The sequence below is a fragment of the Amblyraja radiata genome, chromosome 12, assembly GCF_010909765.2.
Source record: "Amblyraja radiata isolate CabotCenter1 chromosome 12, sAmbRad1.1.pri, whole genome shotgun sequence".
NCBI classification, from domain to species: domain Eukaryota; kingdom Metazoa; phylum Chordata; class Chondrichthyes; order Rajiformes; family Rajidae; genus Amblyraja; species Amblyraja radiata.
Window position 1 is genome coordinate 32,475,587 of NC_045967.1, and position 21,529 is coordinate 32,497,115.

The 21,529-nt window shown below is 41.5% G+C and overlaps 1 protein-coding gene across 2 annotated transcripts in view; it reads left to right on the plus strand.

Moving 5' to 3' along the window:
- Positions 1-294: 294 nt before the first annotated feature.
- pof1b (POF1B actin binding protein) overlaps positions 295-21,529 on the plus strand; it is an 83,395-nt gene continuing 62,160 nt past the window's right edge. Inside the window, exon 1 of one of the 2 annotated variants that reach the window (XM_033030412.1) lies at positions 295-640. In XM_033030412.1, coding sequence (XP_032886303.1) covers positions 443-640 — 198 coding nt within the window. In that variant the 5' untranslated portion in view covers positions 295-442. The remainder of the gene's footprint in view (positions 641-21,529) is intronic. The other variant, XM_033030413.1, reaches the window with a different exon arrangement.

Genomic DNA, 21,529 nt, shown 5'->3' on the forward strand with positions numbered 1-21,529 from the left:
ATACCTTGCATTTGTGGCCCACGGCACTTCATAGGAAGTTCAAAACAAAACTTGACAACGTAAGATATCAAATGGACAAGGAAGAGGGCGTTTTTAATCAAAGCTTGATTAGTCATTATTAAAACTCATGTTGAAATATTTACGGGGATGTTATGTTTCAACTGCAAATGGTTATTCTCCAGGTTCAGGCCCGGCTGGGGTGGGAAACAAGGGCATTAGAGCTCCTCTAGTATCTTTGGTGGAAAGGGCGTGCTGTGGAAGTAGCGACACCGCCCTTTGAGTTGTCTGTCTGTCAGTCAGAGTGAAGGTGTGTCGCACCTGGGCTCGGCTCCGACACTCCTCTGCCTTGGAAAGTCACACACTCTCCACTCCGTCGACGTTTACCTTTCGCCCGTGTACCAGTGCTGAGGCAGCCGTGCGATCGCCAGCCTGTTTCCCGACAATGTCATCGCGAATGCGGCCGGGAAGTTCGTCCTCTCTCTCGGAGGGCTCGTATTACGAGAGCATCGAGCGTGCCGGCTCCCCCAACCCCGCACTCTACATCCACGGACAGAAACACTACCTTCCCGTCGGCAGCCCCACAGGGCCCACCGTCACCAGACTGGTCCGGCACGGAGGCGGCCAGCAGACCCTGGAGCGGGTGAGCAACTCATTCATTGCCGCCGGCTAACCCGCAGCTCCTTTCACAATCTATTATTTTACCTTCATGCCATCGCTTTCCTATAGATACAACTCTGCGCAATGTTCCCAACTGTACGGAAGATTTTGGGAGTGATAGGTTCGGGGCATAAGTTATCAATTGAAGATTACGATCAGTTGTGCAGATCTTTGAAAACGTTTGGAACTTGTCAGCGAGAAGCTAAAATACGACGGGAGATGCAATTGGCTGAATAAACAGGGCGATCACCTGTGTTGGTCTCAAGTCTGCCTCCACAGGCTGCTCGCTGCTCGTGTTTTTTTTTATCCGTGATCATCAATAACAACGATCCTCCAATACTTTTTTTTTACTTCTACTATTTTTTATCTTTATTTGCCAACTTCCTCTCCTTCCCCAAATTCTTCCTCGATAATCTCCCCGCGTCCACAATGCCCAGCCCTCCGTGTCCCCCTCAACATATGCGACATCGCATAATGTACCGACGTACAGAGGGATCCCGGGATCCAAGTCCATAGCTGCCTGAAATAAGCAACACGAGGAGGTAGAGTGGTGAAGCAGGCTTATGTATGATGCGCTTGACTTCATCGGTAGTAGCATTGAGAATAAGAGTCAGGAAATCATGTTGCAGCTTTATAAAGCTATGGTTTGGCCACGTCTGGAGTACTGGGTTTCTGAGGCAGCAACTCTATGCTTTTAGATTGACTCATGTAAATGCAGGAAATGAATAAGGATCTTCTGCAGACAGAAGGAATTTGTTTACTTTGGTATTGGGTTGAACACAGACATCATGGGCCAAAGTGCCTGTTCCTGTGCTGTACTATTCTCAATACACGCACTTCCAAAATTACCAAATCACTCTATTTACTGAGGTGTTTGAACAGTATGATCGTGTGACATAATAACAAACATAAGAGAAAGTTTGCATATTTGATTTTATCATTAAATTTTAATTCGATATTGAACTTCATTTATTTAGAAATGAGGAATTGCATATGCTGCCTTACAAAAGAAAATACTGGTGAACATGGGTAGGTGACGTTTGGTATCGGGACCATTCTCAGTCTGGTTGGGGGGGGGGAGAGAAAGCTGGTGGAGGGGAGGGGCAAGACAAAACGTGGCAGGTAATAGGTGAACACGGGTGTTGGGGAGTTTTGATAGGCAAATGGCTGGACAAACGGCAGACATGAAAAGACAAATTATGAGCCAAAAGGATTGAAGAGTTGCAAATTGTAAAGCTAGATGTACAAATGTACGGGAGGGGTAGGGGAGAAATAGGTGTGTCCAGGTGAGGCATGGGGCAGGGCTGATGTGGGGAAGGGGTGGCGGTTGCTGTTATCTAAATTGGAGAATATAATGTTCATACCTTTGAATTGTAAGATACTCATGGAATATGAAATGCTGTTCCTCCAGTCTGCATGTGGCCTCACTCTGGCAATGGAGGAGGCCCAGGGCAGAAAGGCTAAAACGGTTAGCACCTGAGAAGTCCAGTAGGCCTTGGTGGACCAAGCGCAGGTAGGTGGCAAAACGGTCGCAGAGTCTATGCGTGGTCTCACCGATGTACAGGAGGCCACATCAGGAACACCGGATGCAGTAGATGAATTTAGAGGAGGTGCATGTGAACCTCTGCCTCACCTGGAAGGACTGCAAGGATCCCAGGATGGAGGTGAGGGAGGAGGTATAGCTACATATTTATTTGTTTGTTTGGGAGGAACTTGCATGAAGGAAGATCTTCTTTGTGATTGTCTGCAGGTTTGCATGATAAGATTGGGCACAGTTTGCATCAAGTTGGAGTAATCAGAGGAAATGTCAGAGTGACATGATAGCCATTTTGTGGCTGTATTTTGAATTGTTACTATAGTAACATAGATCATTGTTGCTTAGTGATGTAAGTGGCCTGGAGAAAAATGACATCTTACAGTCCACAGCTGGACTAGACAAGTTTTCTGGAAAAAAAATTAATATGAAAAATAGATCAGGTCTTTTGCCCAGAGTAAGGGAATCGAGAACCAGAGGACGTGGGTTCAAGGTGAGGGGGGAAAGATTTAATAGGAACCTGAGGGGTAACATTTTTTTTACACAAAGGGTGGTGGGAGTATGATTCTTCATAAATCAGAAAAAAATCAGTTGAATTGATTTAATTTTAAGCAACAACTTGGTTGGGCTAAGGATTATGATTGGAACCAAGGCAGAAGGGAGGGTCGGAAGACAAACAAAGAAAGCAGACATCAAAAGAGTTGTGCACTGATTTTTAACGCAGTGATATGATGCAGTTGTGGAAGAGGGAGACTAAAGATAGCAACAAGTAATATTAAGTGCAGAACAGAGAATTGGGTACAGCTGCAGTTGGAGAATCTCCATGAGGATATGGGATTGGAGACGGTAGAGGTAGGAGTGGGTGAGGGATTTGAAGGTGGTAATGAGATCAAAAGATCTGTGGCATGTGAAGTGCAGGCTTTACGGTCATAAAGTTCTGAGCTGTATAATTCCGAGTGATTGACTTTATAGAAGATTTAGATGAGGAGGAGAGTGAGAATAAACCGTTATAGGAACTTGGGATGTTTCCGAGTATCTCACAGTCCATTAAGTATTTTCAATATTGTCACTGCTGTAATACAGGACATGTTGCAGCCAATTTGTGCATGACTGGATACCACTAACAGCAAAGAGACCATAATTAAATTATGGCCATCAGGGTTTGTTTGAGGGATTAATGTTGACCAAGATGCAGGAGAATATCCCTGCAGCATCTTTCATTTGAGAAGATGGGCAGACAAAACTCAGCGCATTGTGTGCTGAGCCCCAACAACTCCCACTTGCAAATAATTCTCTATCTTGGAATTCTCTATCTTATATCTGGAATGATTTTGCATTGATTTGTGAGACCTTGTTGCTTCCGAGTTTCCTGTTGCATTTCCCTGCCTTTCAATTACATTAGACGCAAATCGTTAGCTCTATGCCATTTCAAGACATACTCGGGCAGAAAGAGGAAAACTTCTAAGGATGTTCTTAAAGCATCCTACGAAAGTGTAACATTTTCCCATGACTCTTGAGTATTCTAAAGGGCCTGTCCCACCATGCGAGTTCACCCAAGAGCTCTACCGAGTTAAAAAAAAAATCAAACTCATGGTAGAATGTACGTAGCGGGTATGTCAGAGCTCGTGGACATCTCGTAGCGGCTCGTAACGCTAAGGGCAGGTACTCGGGAAACGCGGTAAGTTCGTGAAACTTGTGAATTTTTTTCAACAGTGTGAAAAATTTCCAAGAGTAAATAAATACTCGTGATGAAGTCCAGCGTAGAAGGATTGCAAAAATTACCAAAGTACTCTCCACTTTCCTTTAAGCAGCTGTCCCAACCATGTAGAGTCTGCATATCCCGCATCAACAGCAACAATTTCTATTATATCTTGCATACATGGTGTAGAATTGGAAAATGGTCCAAAACACTGAGCCACAGGCTAATTGGTTTGTTAAAGAGAACTACTAATAGTTTATGATCTTTTATTCATACATCTAAACTCTTTAAAGCCTGCTTTAAGGAATAACTGAAGATGGGAATAAATGTATTGAATTCGCACAGTGTGCCAGTTGGCTGGGTAGTTACGTCACAAAGAGTTCCATTGTTAAATTGGTGTTCATTATCTCCATTTTATGCCTCGAAAGATTGAATGCAAAATACATGCCTCAATTTATTTTTCAAATTAGATTGTTGTGGTGACATCTTGAAGATTTGTAATGGAAAAAAAATGACTAGGAAATTCTTTAAAACCTTTGACCTGACTTATTCAAACTTCTTGCAGATGAGGGGGAGCCTGGAGGAATTTACAAATGAACAATTTCCAATATGAAGTAACAACATTGTCTTTACAAAGGAGGTTTTAATGAAAGTAATAACTCTTTGCTTCTCTGGCCAAACCTGACCTAATGAGTTCCTCTATTGACAAGAAATCAGATGTATTTTATGGAAATAAATGTCATGTAAAGTGCTGATTAGAATAATTATTTGCTGATATAGGATTTAAGCACACATTCTAACTCTCAAGAAAGTATTGGCACTACTTCAAATGTTGACACCGATGAACACAGGCTTCCTTCGTGGGGAAAACTGAAACATTGCTGTATGTAAAAGAAAAATATACGTTCTAAAGTCAAGAAGCTGCTCAAATATTTCTGCCATTTTGTCATTATGTGAACAGTTCTGACCTGTCAATATAGAAATAAAACGGTGATGATCATTTGCCTATACAAAGAAAATAACACGATTGTGATTTTTGGGGTAAGCAGAGTTGGCATCTGCAAATTGATTAAGACTATTCTGATGGATTGGACCTGTATCGCAAAGTAGTGGAAATTATGGTCAGGGTTTAATTTTTCTGGCAGAGTTTGCTGAAATTCTCAAAATATCGGTGAGTTTGCTTTGATTCTAGCACAAGAACCACCTGCTTATTTGAATAGTATATTGTGGTCCATGGGGAAGAAAAAAGGCGATCGTAATTTTTCAATTTTGTTTTGTTTGTTTTTACTTACATTTGCTGGAGAATCTTTTGATGATTTTTAATGTAAATAAAACCTTTTTTTAATAGCTTTTACTTGTTGAACTTCACGTAGTTTCAACAGTAACAATCACTTGGCAATGGTTGACATGCAGCACAGAGCCCACAACACTCCTAGATTATGTTTCCTAGACACACCTGTAAATGTGGGAGATCAAAAGAAAAAAGGCATAAAAGCAAGTGCAATCATCATTTCCTTTTAATCTGGGATGGGGAGAAGCGATTAGATTGAAACCACTGTATTAAACAGCAGTGCTGTTCATTGTAAAATTATTACAAGGTTTCTTAGGAGAAGTTTAATCTAATATAGTAAGCCAATTAAAATTTAAAATATATTATTCAGATAGAATAAACTAAACTAGAAGAGTAGCAGGTAGAATTAACCAAACAAGTAACCAAAACTGATGCATCAACTAGCTCATCAAAAATCACTTGATCTTACCTTACATAAATTTAGTTGGCTCAACATTTACATCCTGTCAGAGAAAAATGTTCCACATTTCTTGAAGCTTTTTAAGCAGCCATTTGAAAAAACAATAATGTGGAAATGGAGACACAAAATGCTGGAGTAACTCAGTGGTCCGGAAGTGGCGGCGCTGGTGAACGGCTGTGGCTCGCCTGCAGTCCGTTTGTTTTTACATTTTTGTGTTGTTTTTTTTGTTTTGTCTAGCTAAGTTTTTGGTTTTTTAGGTTGTGTTTATGTGGGGGGGGGCTTGCTGTCTCTCCCTTCGGGGGAATGCGACTTTTTTGTCGTATCCCACTTCTCTGCCTCCGTCTGTGCTGAGGCCTAATGGCGGAGCTGGTGACCTCGAGGCTCCGGAGGCAGCCTGTCAGGACTCGCCCTGGGCTCGCTCCCGTGAGGTCGGCCCAGCTTGGGGCTGGAACGGAGCTCCCGTGAGGGGCTGTGACGCTCCCATGAGGGCGGCCTGGCGAGGGGCTGAGACGCTCCCGTGTGGGCGGCCCAGCCCGAGGGTAACGGCGCTCCCGTCAGGGCGGCCCAGCTCGAGGGTGGAACAGCGCTCCTGTGTGGGCGGCCCAGCCCGAGGGTGGAACAGCGCTCCTGTGTGGGCGGCCCAGCCCGAGGGTGGAACGGCGCTCCCGTCGGGGCGGCCCAGCTCGAGGGTAACGGCGCTCCCGTGTAGGCGGCCTGGCGCGGGGCTGAGACGCTCCCGTGAGGGCGACCTGGCTCGGGGCTGGAACGGTGCTCCGGTGGCTGAGACGGCGTTGCGGCGGCGGCCTGAGTCCGGGGTTCGGCCGCGGACCAGTGGACGACGTCGTCAACAGCTGCGTCTGCTGGACTGGAGGGCGGCAGCTTCGACCACCCCGGGCCGCGGTGTTTGAACCGGCCCGTTCGCTGAGCTCGGTGAGCCGCGGGACTGATTTACCATCGCCCGGTGGGGTATCGCCTCAGCGCAGAGGAGGGAAGAGACTGCAGCCCTAAGATTTTTGCCTCCATCACAGTGAGGAGGTGTTTGGTGGACTCACTGTGGTGGATGTTAATTTGTGTTTACTGTCTGTTCTGCTGTCTATTATTGTATTATTGTATGTATGACTGCAGGCACGAAATTTCGTTCAGACTGAAAGGTCTGAATGACAATAAAGGAAATTCAAATTCAAGTGGGTCTGGCAGCATTTCTGGAGAAAAGAAATATGTGACATTCTGGGTCAAAACCCTTCTTCAGACTAACAGGTCTGAAATGTCACCTATTCCTTTTCTCCAGGGATGCAGCTTAACCTGCTGAGTTACTCCAACATTTTGTGTCAATCTTGCTGTAAACCAGCATCTGCAGTTTCTTCCTACACATTGTGGTAATGTAAACGGTTGCCCTTGGCTGAATTATGAATTTAATAATGGATAGAGAGACTCAGTCTTAATGTGCCAATGCAAATGCCCAATTGGGGTTGATTTTCTGAGAGCAAAGGCATAGTCACTGGCCATAGTCTGACAGGGATTGTTGAATAAATCCCATCTTCCAGCCTTTATGAGAAAATCAGAAAGTTGACGTACTGGCTCCTTTGAAAGTTGTTTAAATCTCTACTGGATTTGCTCTTTCCATCTCGGTAGAAACAGGTGGGCACAGTGGTTCAGTAACACAACAGGCTTCTCAGCAAAGTTGAAGAACATGGCAAAAACGGGATATTATGGGATTAGCAAGTTGTTGCCAAAGGTTGTTTCCAGCAGCCCCCCCACTTTTTTGGCTAGACATGTTTCATAATGCGTAGCCTATAGTTAACGCACGCAGTGTACGAGTACCACATACAAGTCGAAGCTCCTGTGGCTTGGAGTTCCCGAAGTTGGTCTCAAACCAGAGATCACAAGCTCCATGATGTGGCATCTGCGGTTGGAGCTCCAATGTCGATCCCTGGCAAAGGGATCGCAAGCTCCACGATGGTAACTCGGCAGGCACCCATGGCTGAAGCTCCCATTGACTGACGTATCAGGTCACCGAAAAAGTTGTGGCGTGACGCGGTGTGATGAAGTATCGACGCGCGGTGTTTTTTCAAGTGTCGCAACATTTTTTTGTCGCTGCTGGATTTTGAAATGTTCTAAATCTTTTGGCGACCCTGATATGACGCCGGCAGTCAGGTGAAAAAATCGCCAGTGGGACAGGCCTTGGGATATTTGATGGAGATGAGGAGCTTAGACTGATTGGTTGGTGGGAGGCTAGTCTCTTCAGTGGAAGGGTGAAGAACCCTGGTCATAGGTACAAACTAACGGAGAACTAATTTAGTAGAGACATGAGGAAAAGCATGTATGTAGCAAGTGTTCAAGAGGGAATTGTATAAAATGAAGTCAAATTTGAATGGTTGTACAACAAGAGCTAGTAGATGGAACTTGAAAGTTGCTCTGTTAGAGAGCCAGTGTGGACATGATGGATTGAATGGTCTCCTGTGCTTTAACTATTCTCTGATGTCAGTGATTCACTGTTCTATAGATGCTGTGTAGGGCATTTGAAACATACAATTAGAGTCCCTTGCAGGATAGAAAATCATTCACGACCATGCCATCTGCAATGTTTTGTCTGATAGGAGATTCACATAAATTAACTGTAGCCAAAACCTATTTCAAATATAGTTCTCCTATAATACAATAGTTATATTCATAAGAAATCTTGCATTATTAGAGAAAGTGATGTTATAAATACAATTGTGTCCACGGGGAGAAGAAGATTAGGGGATAGAGAACTTCAGCTTCGTAATAGCAAAGATTTTTATCGACATTATTTTCGAAAATAAATGTTTTTAAATTATATTTATTTGGTGTTGCTAAAATTACTGAAGTCTGGCTGTTGCAATTTTTAATAGACTATCATTGCACAAGTGTCATTAAAGTAATTGCTTGACAACTTTAGTGCGGTAAAACTGACAGACTGTTCTTAAGAGACAATGGTGTTGGATTACTGTGGGAAAATTACATGGGACAGTATTTTCTTGTCAATTCATAATGTACCTTTAAAGTGGTTCTCTAGTTTCTAATCAAAATTGTCATAAACAATTCAGCCCACGTAATAGATAATCAATTGTGTTATATCTGATTTGCATTGTGGAAGCACATATTATAGCAGATTTGCCTGTATTGGAAATAGTTAATCGCAAACCGTTGTGACCAGATTTTTTTCAAATCAAAATCTCATCCAAGAATTAACCATTATTGGAAAGCATGTCTCATGAAATCAAGTCATCTTTAGTTGTTAATTAATTTAATTAAAGGAGGTTTCAAATCTCATTTCTTCAGACACAGTTAAACATAACATATTTTTGTTGTATTTTGCTGAACACAACATGGAAATTCATTAGCTTTTTCCATTACATTGGCCCCCTATTTTTGCTCTTTAAGACTTTCCTAGTGATTCAGAACCCATGCCGAATTCATAATCAGAAAAACTACAAATGCTGGAAATTTAAAACTGAAACAGAAAATACTGGAAAGACTTTGCACGCCAGGCTGCATCTGTGGGACGCGAAATAGAGTCGGGTTGAAGACGCTTTGTTAGTACTGGATAAGAGACAAGATGCAGGGAGAATGGTAGAGGGGAATGTCTTGTGTAGGGTAAATCCAGAGTGACCATGGGGATAATCTGTAACAACGTTTTTCGTCAATGAGTGAATGGGAGCAGTTATATGTGAGAACGTAGACAAAAGAACATGGAGAGCAGGAGGATGTGCTCAGCAGGTTAGGCTGAATTACTGAGCATTGGTTATTAAGTTATTGCATTAAGTTATTGCGTCCCCTGACTGGATTTCAAGGTGGAAGATGGAACTAAAGGCACATTATGTCCGTCCTCTTCCAAAAGTTTTACAAAATCCCCTTTTTAATGTATCTCCTTGCAATATCCGGAAAAATATCCTACTTACCCAGAGAGCCGTGTGATGAATGGGTTTAAACAGTAATGCTGTTGCCATCTGTTAAGTTGAAGCTAATTGAAAGCCCAACATTTTTGTTCAACAAATAACATAGTAGTGTGATGTTTCAAAATGTTACTTGGTTTTATTGTTGATCTGCATAATGTATAAGCTTAGTTGCTGTTTGATTCTGAGTAACATCTCTCTGCACAAAGGATTTCACACTGTGGTTTGACACGCCCTTGATGGTGTAATCAGGTGGCATTGATTTACATGGGGTTTGATCGCATGTCTGCTTGTGATGTCTTATCTTTGATCAATTGCCATCTTCCTACTATTTACAAAAAAATTTTAGCACCGAGGCCAAAATATTTTTTATCTTTTAGAAAGGTGATTAACATAATTTAAAAAATGAAGAATATTCATGCTTTAAACTTTCAATTCAAATGTAATGTAAAGCTGCCTCTGGGATTTTTCTACATAAATTCAATCCCTGACAAAAGTTTTAGTGTACTTTCTTAAAACCAGTCTGAGCTGTATTGAGTTGCGCAAAAGTACTAAATTGGAGCAGGGCAAATTACAACGGGTATTAGGCAGGAGCTCGGGAGGGTATACTGGGAGCAGTTGTTATTGGGTAACTCCACATCTGACATGGGAGTTGTTTAAAGGCCATCAATCAGAGTTCAGAATCGGCATGTCCCTGAAAGGAGGAGGGATAATAATGGCAATGTAATGGATCCTTGGATGACCAAAGAGGTTGTAAATTTGGTCAAAAAGAAAAAGGAAGCACATGTAAGTGGATGGAATCAGACAGGGCCCTTGAAGAATATAAATAGAGGAAAGATCTCAAGCGGGCAATTAGAAGGGCCACAAATGACACGGTGAGTTGGAATAAAGAAAATCCCAAAGATTCGGGATGAAAAACAAGAGGGTAACGAGGGAGAAGATGGGACAAGTCGAGGAAAAAGATGGAAATTTTTGCTTGGAGTCCAGGGATGTAGGCAAGGTACTAAACAAGTACTTTTTATCTGTTTTCAGGGGAAGTACTTTGTATCTGTTTTCAGGAGAAGGACATGGACAGTGACATCAGTGTGGTGAATACTAATATGCAAGAACAGTTGGAGGTTAAAAAGTTGGAGGTGTTAGGACTCTTGAAGAACTTTAAAGTGCCTGTCCCACTTTCATGACCTAATTCACGATGTTTTTTACTCGTGGACGTTTTTCATCAGGCTAGAAAAACGCCCCGACCTACTTGATGCTATGAGTACCTACGACTGGCATCACGACCTACCTACGACCTCGTGACGACCATGCTGCGAGTACGAGTCAAGGGCAAACTCGGCAGAGGTCGTGAAAGTGGTACAGACCCTTGAGATAGATAAATCCCCAGGACCCAGATTATTGAGAAAGGCAAAAGTGGAGGATGAGGGGACATTAACAAAGATATTTGTGTCTTCTCTATTCAAAGGCGGTCACAGAGGACTGGAGAGTAGCTAATGTTGGAAAGGATAGATAGTCAGAACCTTTTTCTCAGGATGGAAAAATCAAATTAAACTAGAGGGCATGGCTTTAAGGTAAGAAGTGCAATGTTTAAAAGAGATATGCAGGGCAAATTATTAGTTAGTAAGCTTAATATTTATTTTGAATGTAACAAAGCAAACATCCTCAACCTGAGATTAACGATTTCAATTCAAAATGCACAATTAAGAAGCTGGTTTTCAAATTATGTTTAAACATAGTTGTACAGTATGATTTAAAAAAAAAAAAAAACCACACAAACAAATATCCATTTGCAGAAGTTGCCGGAAGACTACTTTAAATTTGGCTGTAATTATGGCTGAATATAAATTTGGCTGAATATAATTCTTTGTAGATTTTCTGACACTCTTCTGCTTATTCTTGTGCATCTGTGAACAGCGCTGCAGAAGATGTTGAGCTAGAAACCCATAGTTTTGTGTCTTATGCAGTAAATCTCAAACTGGAAATTGATCATTACATGAAACATCATTGAATGATTTTTACTGATTGTTACAATAGTATACAAAACTGATTTGGAACATTTTTGAGTGGGATACTTCTGCATTCAGGCAGGTGTGTGTAATGTGATGTGAAACTCTGAATGTGCTACCTCAGCTGCGGCTTCTTATTGCCTCAAATTGTCGGATACATTTACGTTAAAATTTGTATCAGATCCATTTTTGACGCCTTATTTTTATGCTGTGGTTTTTAATCCGTCCATTGCATCATCATCTGGGATAATTTCATTCTTGCAGAATCTGGCCTTGCTGATCAGCTATTAATAACTATTTGACCGTGCGACCATTTGTTATGAATGTCTTTACTTTCCTTGGAAATGAAATTAGAATTGCTTTGAGAGTACATTAAAAATAGGCATTATTATTCATAAAACATGAATTGGGAATAAGACCTGTTCACTGTCACTCTTCACTGGCAGTATTGCTGGAGGTTATATAACACATTTGGGAGACTCCTGCACAATTTGTAAAGGCTTGAATCTATCTACTTGAAAAAGCAATACGAGATGATTTTCTGCTCCTAAATACCTCTGCTGTAGATTGCCAGGGTAAACTGCCTCAGAACAAACCAATATTTAAACCAGTGGATTTTATATGACATGCTTTGTAAACAGACCTTCAAAGACTTTTCTGTGAGCTGATACATTCTTCTTAATGCCCCTGTCCCATTTAGGAAACCTGAACGGAAACCTCTGGAGACTTTGCGCCCCACCCAAGGTTTCCATGCAGTTCCCGGAGATTTTTGTCAGTCTCCCTACCTGCTTCCACTACCTGCAACCTCCGGCAACCACCTGCAACCTCTGGGAACCGCACGGAAACCTTGGGTGGGGCGCAAAGTCTCCAGAGGTTTCCGTTCAGGTTTCCTAAGTGGGACAGGGGCATATTAACCCTGTAATCAAAACCGCGTCATTGCATCTTCTGCTCTCTTAACTTGGTCCTGTGCATTACTAGCTTAAATAATTTGACTTCTCCCTCAACTATACCATTTGCTTGATGGTGTATTTTCTTACAAATGTTCCTTAGTAGAGATGCTCAATGGGTGCAGTGACAGAGCACTAACAGCTGTCCTGATCTTTAAGGCTTCCACATCAACTTTCAATTATGCTGGGGAGGTCCCGGTGACTGTTTGGGTTTGTGCGATTTCTGTGGCTCAGAGAAGAGGAGGTGAAAGTGAATTGCAGACGGTAAATTGGGGTGTAGTGGAGTGCTGCAGATCAGATGGTGCTGAAGCTTCTGAGGATATGGTTATGTTTTGTTTCTAGTTGGGTGGTGGTATGAGGTGTTGAGGATGAAGGTATAGTAAATGACTTGCAAGAGCCCCTGACAACCAGGTTGTCCTGGATGTATCCAGTGATGAGCACTCCTGTGACAATGTGGTCATAATTCCAGTTGTAAACTGAGCTTTGTATGCATCATCCCATGTGCCATATGCAGGAACTGCACCAAGGAAGCAAGGAAGACTCGTATCACAAACTGCCCAATAAAATTGTTATGTTGTTGAAAAATGACCCAGAAAAGTGGTTATAGCGTCTCACTGTGGAAAAAGAACATGATTCTCAATTGTATATTGCTGAAAATTTGTGTTATGTGCTTGGGTGTCGGTAACAGCATTGATCTTAATCACCTGGGAATGTTGTTCGGTGGAATTCCCCAGTAACATCCAGCCATATATGTACAACATGAGATGTGGCGCTTAGTATGCTTTACTCAACTGTAATATGGCTGCTTCTCGCAGCCATGCCCATCTTATGAGATCATCTTTTAATACATTTATTATACTGTGTTTTTTTAATTTATTTTCTTTGATATGACATGATCAGGTGGAATGATTTTATCCTTGCAGAATCCTGGTGCAGAATAGCTTGAATGGCAGAGTACCATTTTTGACTGTCAAATGGTTGATTATCAATTTGCTTTCTTTATATGGAAGCAAAATCAGAGTTGCATTGAATGCATTAAAGATAAACATCATTATTTATATGATCTTCAAGAAAATTTATTGTGCTGTCTATGTCTTTTCCAATTATTGTCCTCTGCATTGTATGTAGATTATTATCTTGAAAGGTTATATGAAATTAAAAATATTGATTTTGGCACTGAATCTTCACTTTTCTTCTTTGGCATTCCTTCATGACCCAGGATGATTTGCTTCCATTCCAGTATGTAGAAACAGTATCCATTGGCTATATTTAAGAGGGAGTTAGATGTGGCCCTTGTGGCTAAAGGGATCAGGGGGTATGGAGAGAAGGCAGGTACAGGATACTGAGTTGGATGATCAGCCATGATCATATTGAATGGCGGTGCAGGCTCGAAGGGCCGAATGGCCTACTCCTGCACCTATTTTCTATGTTTCTAACAAAGAACTGCAGATGCTAGTTCATACACAAATGGACACAAAGTGCTGCTGCAACTCGGCAGGTCAGGCTGAAAATTCGGAATGAAGAAGGGTCCCGACCCGGAAAATCACCAATTCAGAGATGTTGCCTGACCCGCTGAGTTACTCCAGCATTTGTGTTGTTTTTGTTTGGTTCCATTCCAATTCTGTAGGTTCTGAGGTGACCACTGAAGCCAACGTGGGACTTGGCACAAGTGGGCCAGGTGATATCTGGTGAGGTGGATGTGTGGTTAGCTTGTAAGGTGGTGCACCACCATTTACATGAGCTTCTGTACATGGAATGGAGATTCTCAGTGATATCACAAATGCTCCTTTTTGTGTGGCCATGGGCAGTATCGTTTTATCAAGGAGGCTTGGAAAATACCCTTGAATGTTTTACTCTTGTCCACTTAGTAATCTCTTTCTGTGTCCAAACTCAACATGGTAAATCTCTGTAAGAGATCTGGTGTTAGGTATGCGAGTGGCCTGCGCAGTGAAGCTGGCTGGATGTAATTAGGGCCTCGATTTCAGGAATATTGGCCTGGAAGTGGACACTGATGTCGTTTCAATTTTCCTGCCAGTTGTTTTGAAGAGATTTGGCAGAGTCTGCATTTGAGGCTCAGTGCTAATCCCTGAGGCTGTATGCTATTTTATCTATTATTTGATTAGATGATAAAAATGAAGGGACAGAATGTGGCCAATCAAGCTATTAATATTCTTTATCTTCTCAACACTGAAGGCAATTTTATTGTTCTCTGTAGGATTCATGCCAGCTTCACTTTTCAAATGAGTAACCGCCCATGATTGCCATGTATTTATTTCTTCAAGTATATGGTTGGATAGGTGCTGAAAATGAATGTTGTCTGGCCAGTTTTCAGTTCCAACTGGCTAGGTGTGGATTCCTGTGCATACCATCAGTTACAAAGTAAACAAATGTCTGTTGTTTAAATGGGAAGGCAGAGTCATTTTCTGTGAGAAACACAATAAATGCTTCTGGGTGCTGTAGTGGTGTATATTTTTGGATTTGGAGAGGAGAGCTGGCCTTGAGTGATGAGTAAAGAGTATGGGTGATTCTTCAGTAAGTGTCTACTTTGGTGTCCCATTACTTTGATGCAGTATATGAGGAAATTCCATAATTCTATCCCATTTCTTCTTTTTCTATATTGTTAATAAACATAATCCTCATAAATAAAGATGAAACCCTAAATGAATAAAGTGTTATTTTTAATTTTTTCCCCAATGTTCGTCCCCCGTCCCCCCCCCCCCCCCCCCCCACAAAGCCACATGTCCCGATGGTAACTAGTGAAATTCAGCTGTGAGTTGACAACAGAATTTAATTGCAAGTAGCAAGTGATTTTAAAAAAAAAACTGCTGTGGTGCATATTTGTGGGAAGCCACCTGTCTAGACTTTCACGATGGCATATAAGCTGTTGTCCCAACCTATGATCCACAACAGACTCAATGGTAACGCAAACTGATGCCAAGCAAGGATGCATCTTTATCCCGATACTCTGCTCCACTTCCCTTGCTGCAGTGCTGCACTTCACTCCTAACAAGTTTCCTGCTAAAGTGAAGCTAATGTGCAAGGTAAATAGGAAATCATTCAACCTATCATACAGTATCATGAAGCTACTCCAGAACCAAGATCACTTCAACCTCAGGAATTAAGTTGTAGGATGCAAATGGTCCTGTTCCTATAGATTTGGAAGCTAAACACGGAATTCATCGCCAAGTCATTCACTGAAGCACACAAAAGAATACAAGCCTACATTTGCCATTTTATAAATATAGATCTTCTGCCACCTATAGTTCACAACACCACACTATGGTGATAAAGGTCCAAGACTCGATCGTACATACATGAACCACTTCCTATATCTTATCTTTGGAGAGACCTCTAACTTCCTATATCTTATCTTTGGGCAGACAACATGTGAAGACGTTCCCTACACTATCAGCCCAGCCTTTGAAGAAACAATAATTTAAAGATCAAGGCTATAAACCTTGTACTAAGCTTCCTTAGTTCTAGTTCTTCCCAGGCTCCCTGCTATCCTTGTACAAGGCATTGGTGATTCCTGTCGACTCGCATGCTTCTGCAATGTGGATGATCTGCAGCAGATATTTTAAAGCTCTTCAGAGATACATTCAGGAATTCATCCAAATCTGCTCGCACGATACGAGATATATTGTCAGCATAATTTCTCCGGCCAACATCTCCAGCTCCACCATCATCCCCTCCAAACCTGTCATCAGACTCTGGACTCCGGTCATCTCTATGCAATTGGATCCTTGACAATCCGTTTAAATTGGCCTTAATACTTCCTCCTCGATGACCATAAGCACAGGAGTACATCATGGCTGTGTGCTCAGTTTTGCACTATTATGGTCTGGTTGGCTAATATAACGGATTAATTATTTGTTGTATTATTAATTATTTTATATTCATTTGTTGTCATTACGTAAACAGGCCTGTAAGGCTGCAGCCAGGATGAATTTCTGTTCTTGATGCCTACGACAGTTAATCATTCTTGACTCTTAAGAATGATAGACAATTAACACTGATTTCATCTTTGTCTCCTTTGTTATTATACTGTCAAAGAACTTTAATTTGTCAGGCACTATTTCTCTTTTTTTTATTTAAATAAATAATGTTTACATAGTTTTCCTGTCAACTAGTGTCAGATTAGCTGATCTGTATGGTGGTGGGGGTGGGGGGGGGGGGTCTTGTTTTCTCTAGTAGTAACTATAGCATACTCAAGGTCCTTGTACAGTTCTTTACTGCAATATACTTGCCATGCATGGAGTGAAAAGATAGGTTGAAAAGATTTCTGAGATGCAGGATTATCCCATGTCTAGTGATTAATCGGAATGGCCTATAATCCTCACCCGTACACTAGTTTTATGTTATCCCACTTTTGCATCCTGCACACTCAGGGCAATTTACAGAAGTGAATAAACTTACAAACCTGCACATCTTTGGAAACCGGAGCACCCAGCAAAAACTCGAGCGGTCACAGGGAGAACGCACCATCTCCACACAGACAGCACCCATAATCATGATCGAACCTGGGTCTCTGATGCTATGAGGCAGCTGCTCTATCACTGTGCCAGGGTGCTGGGAACCAGCAGTCAAAGTCCAAAAATAGGGATCAGCCATTATGGGGCTGGCATGAGAAATGATTTATTTGACAGAACGTTGTGAATTTTTGGATTTGAGAGCCGTGGATGTTCAGTACATTCAAAACAATGGTTGAGCGAATTTTGGATACTAAGAAAATCAAGGCAAATGCAGTTAGTAAATGCACTGAAGTAAAAAAAAAACAGCCGTGATGTTATCGAACGCTGAGGCACCAGAGACGTGCTTCTGCTGCTATTTCTTTGTTTTTACTATTACCCTTCCCTGGTGGATTCCTTATTGTGGAATTAGTTTGAGATTAATCATCAAGATCACTAATCATTAGACTGCTAATTAAATGTCTTGTTATATGATACTAGATCTACCGTAGACTAATCCCAATGGGCTCCAGGGCACATTTGTTTAAAACGATGTGCACCAAGCTATTTATGCCAATTTGATCTGTCATATTGAATATAATTGTATGGTTTCTAGCATTTTGTAATCAGTACCAGTAAGAAGCTCTAATTAAAGATCTCAATTGTAAAAAATGAATGAATCTGGTTTGAATTAGAGGTGGCCTAATATTAAAAATAATACATTGACACTAGATAACCTTTATATGAATGCCTTTTGAAATGTTCTTAACCAGATAATTTGGAAATATAACACATTTTGATGATATTTAAGGGAGACAAAAATGCTGGAGAAACTCAGCAGATGAGGCAGCATCTATGAAGAGAAGGAATAGGCAACGTTTTGGGTCGAGACCCTTCTTCAGACTGATGTCGGGGGGCCAGGAAAAAGAAAGGAAGAGGCGGAGATAGTAGGCTGTGGGAGAGCTGGGAAGGGGGAGGGGAAGGAGGGTATTTAACATTCTTTGACATTCCTTGGAATGTTTTCAGATATACGACTACTAGCATAATTGGAAATGATTTATAATTGAAATATTGATCTGCCCTTCGATGTTTTAACATTTGCTGTAAAGGAACCTAATGTCATGAATCTTATTTGGGTTTATTCAGACTCCATTACCTGCAAACTGGCTAATTTGTATCAGACTTTGTATGAGTCAATTGCATGGTATGAGCCTTTTACCAATGGAAACTTCTTCTGGCCACATCCTTGTTTTATTGGGATAATTCCAGAGTCAGGTGCAGATTCTTGTGTCTACTTCCAAAACTTTGTTTTTATAGTAGTCTGTCAAGGTTGACCAGACTTGCTATCTCTGCAGTCATCAGATAGTGGTTCGGTTGCTGATCCTAAATGTATCTAACAATAGTTAATTTTGATCAACGCGCTTTTCTCTTGAAGAACTGCAACACAGCTGGCTCCAGTGTGGCAACAAATCTTTCAGGCTTCTGTGAACACACACACTGTCCCTCTGTAATGGAAAACTTTGCATATAAAACCTTTGCCCAACTTTCCGTGTCTGAAAGAACATAAGGATTTCAGACCCATAGCCCGTACCTCGGTGATTATGAAATCTCTAGAAATAATTTTGCTCCGACATTTCATCAGTACAACAAATTATAAACTCGATCCATATCAATTTGCCTATAAGCAGGGCTGTGGCACGGAAGACGCTGTTGCCTCCTTAGTTCATACTATTTATAAACATTTAGACAAACCCAACACCTATGCACGAGCAGAGTCTGAAGAAGGGTTTCGGCCCGAAACGTTGCCTATTTCCTTCGCTCTATAGATGCTGCTGCACCCGCTGAGTTTCTCCAGCACTTTTGTCTACCTTCGATTTTCCAGCATCTGCAGTTCCTTCTTAAACACCTTTGCAAGAGCCCTCTTTCTAGATTTTTCATCAGATCTCAACACAATACAAGCAGACATTTTGGTGTCAAAAATGGTCCGGCAGGAACTGAATCCTTATCTGATTCATTGGTATGCTTCCTTTCTCACTAACAGAGTACAGATTGTCAAGGTGAATAAAACCCTTTCATCTGCCATCACAACCAATGTCGGGGCTCCCCAGGGTTGTGTGAGTTCAGCTATGCTTTTTACCTTTTACACTGATGATTGTCGTACAGATACACCGAATCAATATATTCTAAAGTACTCAGATGATACAGTTCTATTATCTCTGTAAAGTAACTCAGACAACCCTGTGCTGCACCAACTCGGCGTGATCAAACTGGTCGAGTGGGCTGATAATAATGCCCTTGAGATTAACACAAAGAAAACAGAAGAGATTGTATTTGGTTCACCATCTGACTCTCATAAAGTTTCTCTTGTTTTCCATTATGAAAAAAATCAAGCAGGTATTTTCATTTAAATACTTGGGGTAACGATAGATCATCAGTTATCATGGAATGACCACTAGGATGTGGGCCAAGCATCAAAAATGTGTCTAGAAATCAATTTTCGTGACCCACGTCACGGTACGACATGAAATTTTCCACAGATTTAGATGAAATATAATTGAGAAGGATGTCATAACTCGTCAGTGCCAAAAGTTGCACATTAATTAATTAAACTAATTAGAAAATGAGATCGGGAAAGTAAGCGCCATCTAGTGGCAAATGCCCATATTACACCGTGGGCAGCCTATTTCCGTGTTGCAGTCCATTTAAATTATATGTGTGTGTGTGTGTGTGTGTGTGTATATATATATATACATATACACACACACACACACACACACACACACACACACACACACACACACACATATATATATATATATCCAGGCTGGGGGACAGTCCTGCAAGGCATCTTCTAGTCGCTTTAATAGGAAATGTAATGAGACTGCAGCAGAGGTCCCAGGTTTTAAGGGCTCATGAACCTGCCTAATTAAAGGGTCAGGACAGATCCTCTGGGTTCCCCCATTTACTGAACCCCACTGACTGCCATAGTGGGGAGAATGGGGGTAACAGCCATAGTGGGACTGGGGCAGCTCCAGGCTGGGGGACAGTCTAGTAAGGCATCTTCCAGTCGCTTTAATAGGAAATTTATTGAGACTGCAGCAGATGTCCCAGGTTTTAAGGGCTCATGAACCTGCCTAATTAAAGGGCCAGGGCTCATAGTGGGACTGGGGCAGTGCCAGACTGGGTGACAGACCTGTAAGAGACCTATTTTATTTCTGATGTAAATGCCACACCCTGACCAAGAATCGAATGCTCTGATGTTTACTCGATGAGTATTCATTTTAAGCTACAATGAGCCTACATTTATGTTAGAGACCCCCCCGATTATGCCTTTGCAAATGAGGGCTATTACCTTTAACCTAAAATAACCCTAAAAGTGTTGCATTGTTTTAGTATCTGTAGTTTGTGTGTGTATCTGTGGATGTAAGTGTGTATGTATGTGTGGATGTATGTATGTGTGTGATGTATGTGTGGATGTACGTGTGTGCATGGATGTGTACATGTATGTCTGCGTGCGGATGTGTGTGTGTGGATGTATGTGTGCATGTATGTGTGTGTGCATGCATGGAAGTGTGGATACGGATGGGTGTGTGTGGATGGGTGGGTGGACTGTTGCACTGTCATTCACCAGCACGCCATTATCATAAGTAATTCACTCATAGTTTAAATATTTGACCAAATAAACAGTGAAACGATCAACATTAAATTAAAACTTTATATAATCATTTATTTCTCCATATTATTTGTTTACATTACATCTGATCTTCATCTGCGTATTCTTTATCAGATTCCAAGTCTCTTGATACATTTTTGATGTCTTGATAAGTCCATTGATAAGTTAGTTCAAGTGGAGGGTCAGGCAGAGGCTACAAAAAAAAATCTCAGTCATTAAGTCTGCATGGACTTCAATTCATAACATTTCAACCTCTTCTTAATGTTAATGAGAATAACACTGTTACTACCATAGATTAGTTCAAGTTCAAGTTCACATACACCAATTCATTTCTACATAAACATCAGCCATTTCTGACCATTTCTCACTCCAATGGAAGCCTATAAAATGCAGTGAATATTCCTCCGTTTTCTCCCGTGGTCGGGGCCGGGAAACGGCCGCTACGGACGGCACTATGTACAGCCTCCCCCCCCCCTCCCCCGCGGAGAAGATCCAAACACACTCCGCGGCTCCGTGTCCGTGAATCGGCCAATTCTTCATTGAGACCACGGCTTCACTATGTTAAATACATAGGCCCAAAGGCCCCGCGGTCGGAGCCCTTTTTCCCGGTAAGTTATCGCAGGCAGCTCCGAGAATAGATGTTAAAGAAAACTTATTAGACTTCAACAAGCTGGCATTAGTGAAAATGTTTAATTTGCTTTGTTATGGATACACATAGTTTAGACCATGAATGAATGAATGAGTGAATGAATCAATGAACGAGTGAATGTTCAGCCTCCAAATCTCATTTTTTCACATTATAAAATGGTGCAATTAAATTAATCAAAATGTCCATACAGATTAATTTTCATAAAATCAGACTTTAGATCTTACTTTTCAGTTCTAGTTGATTCACAAAGT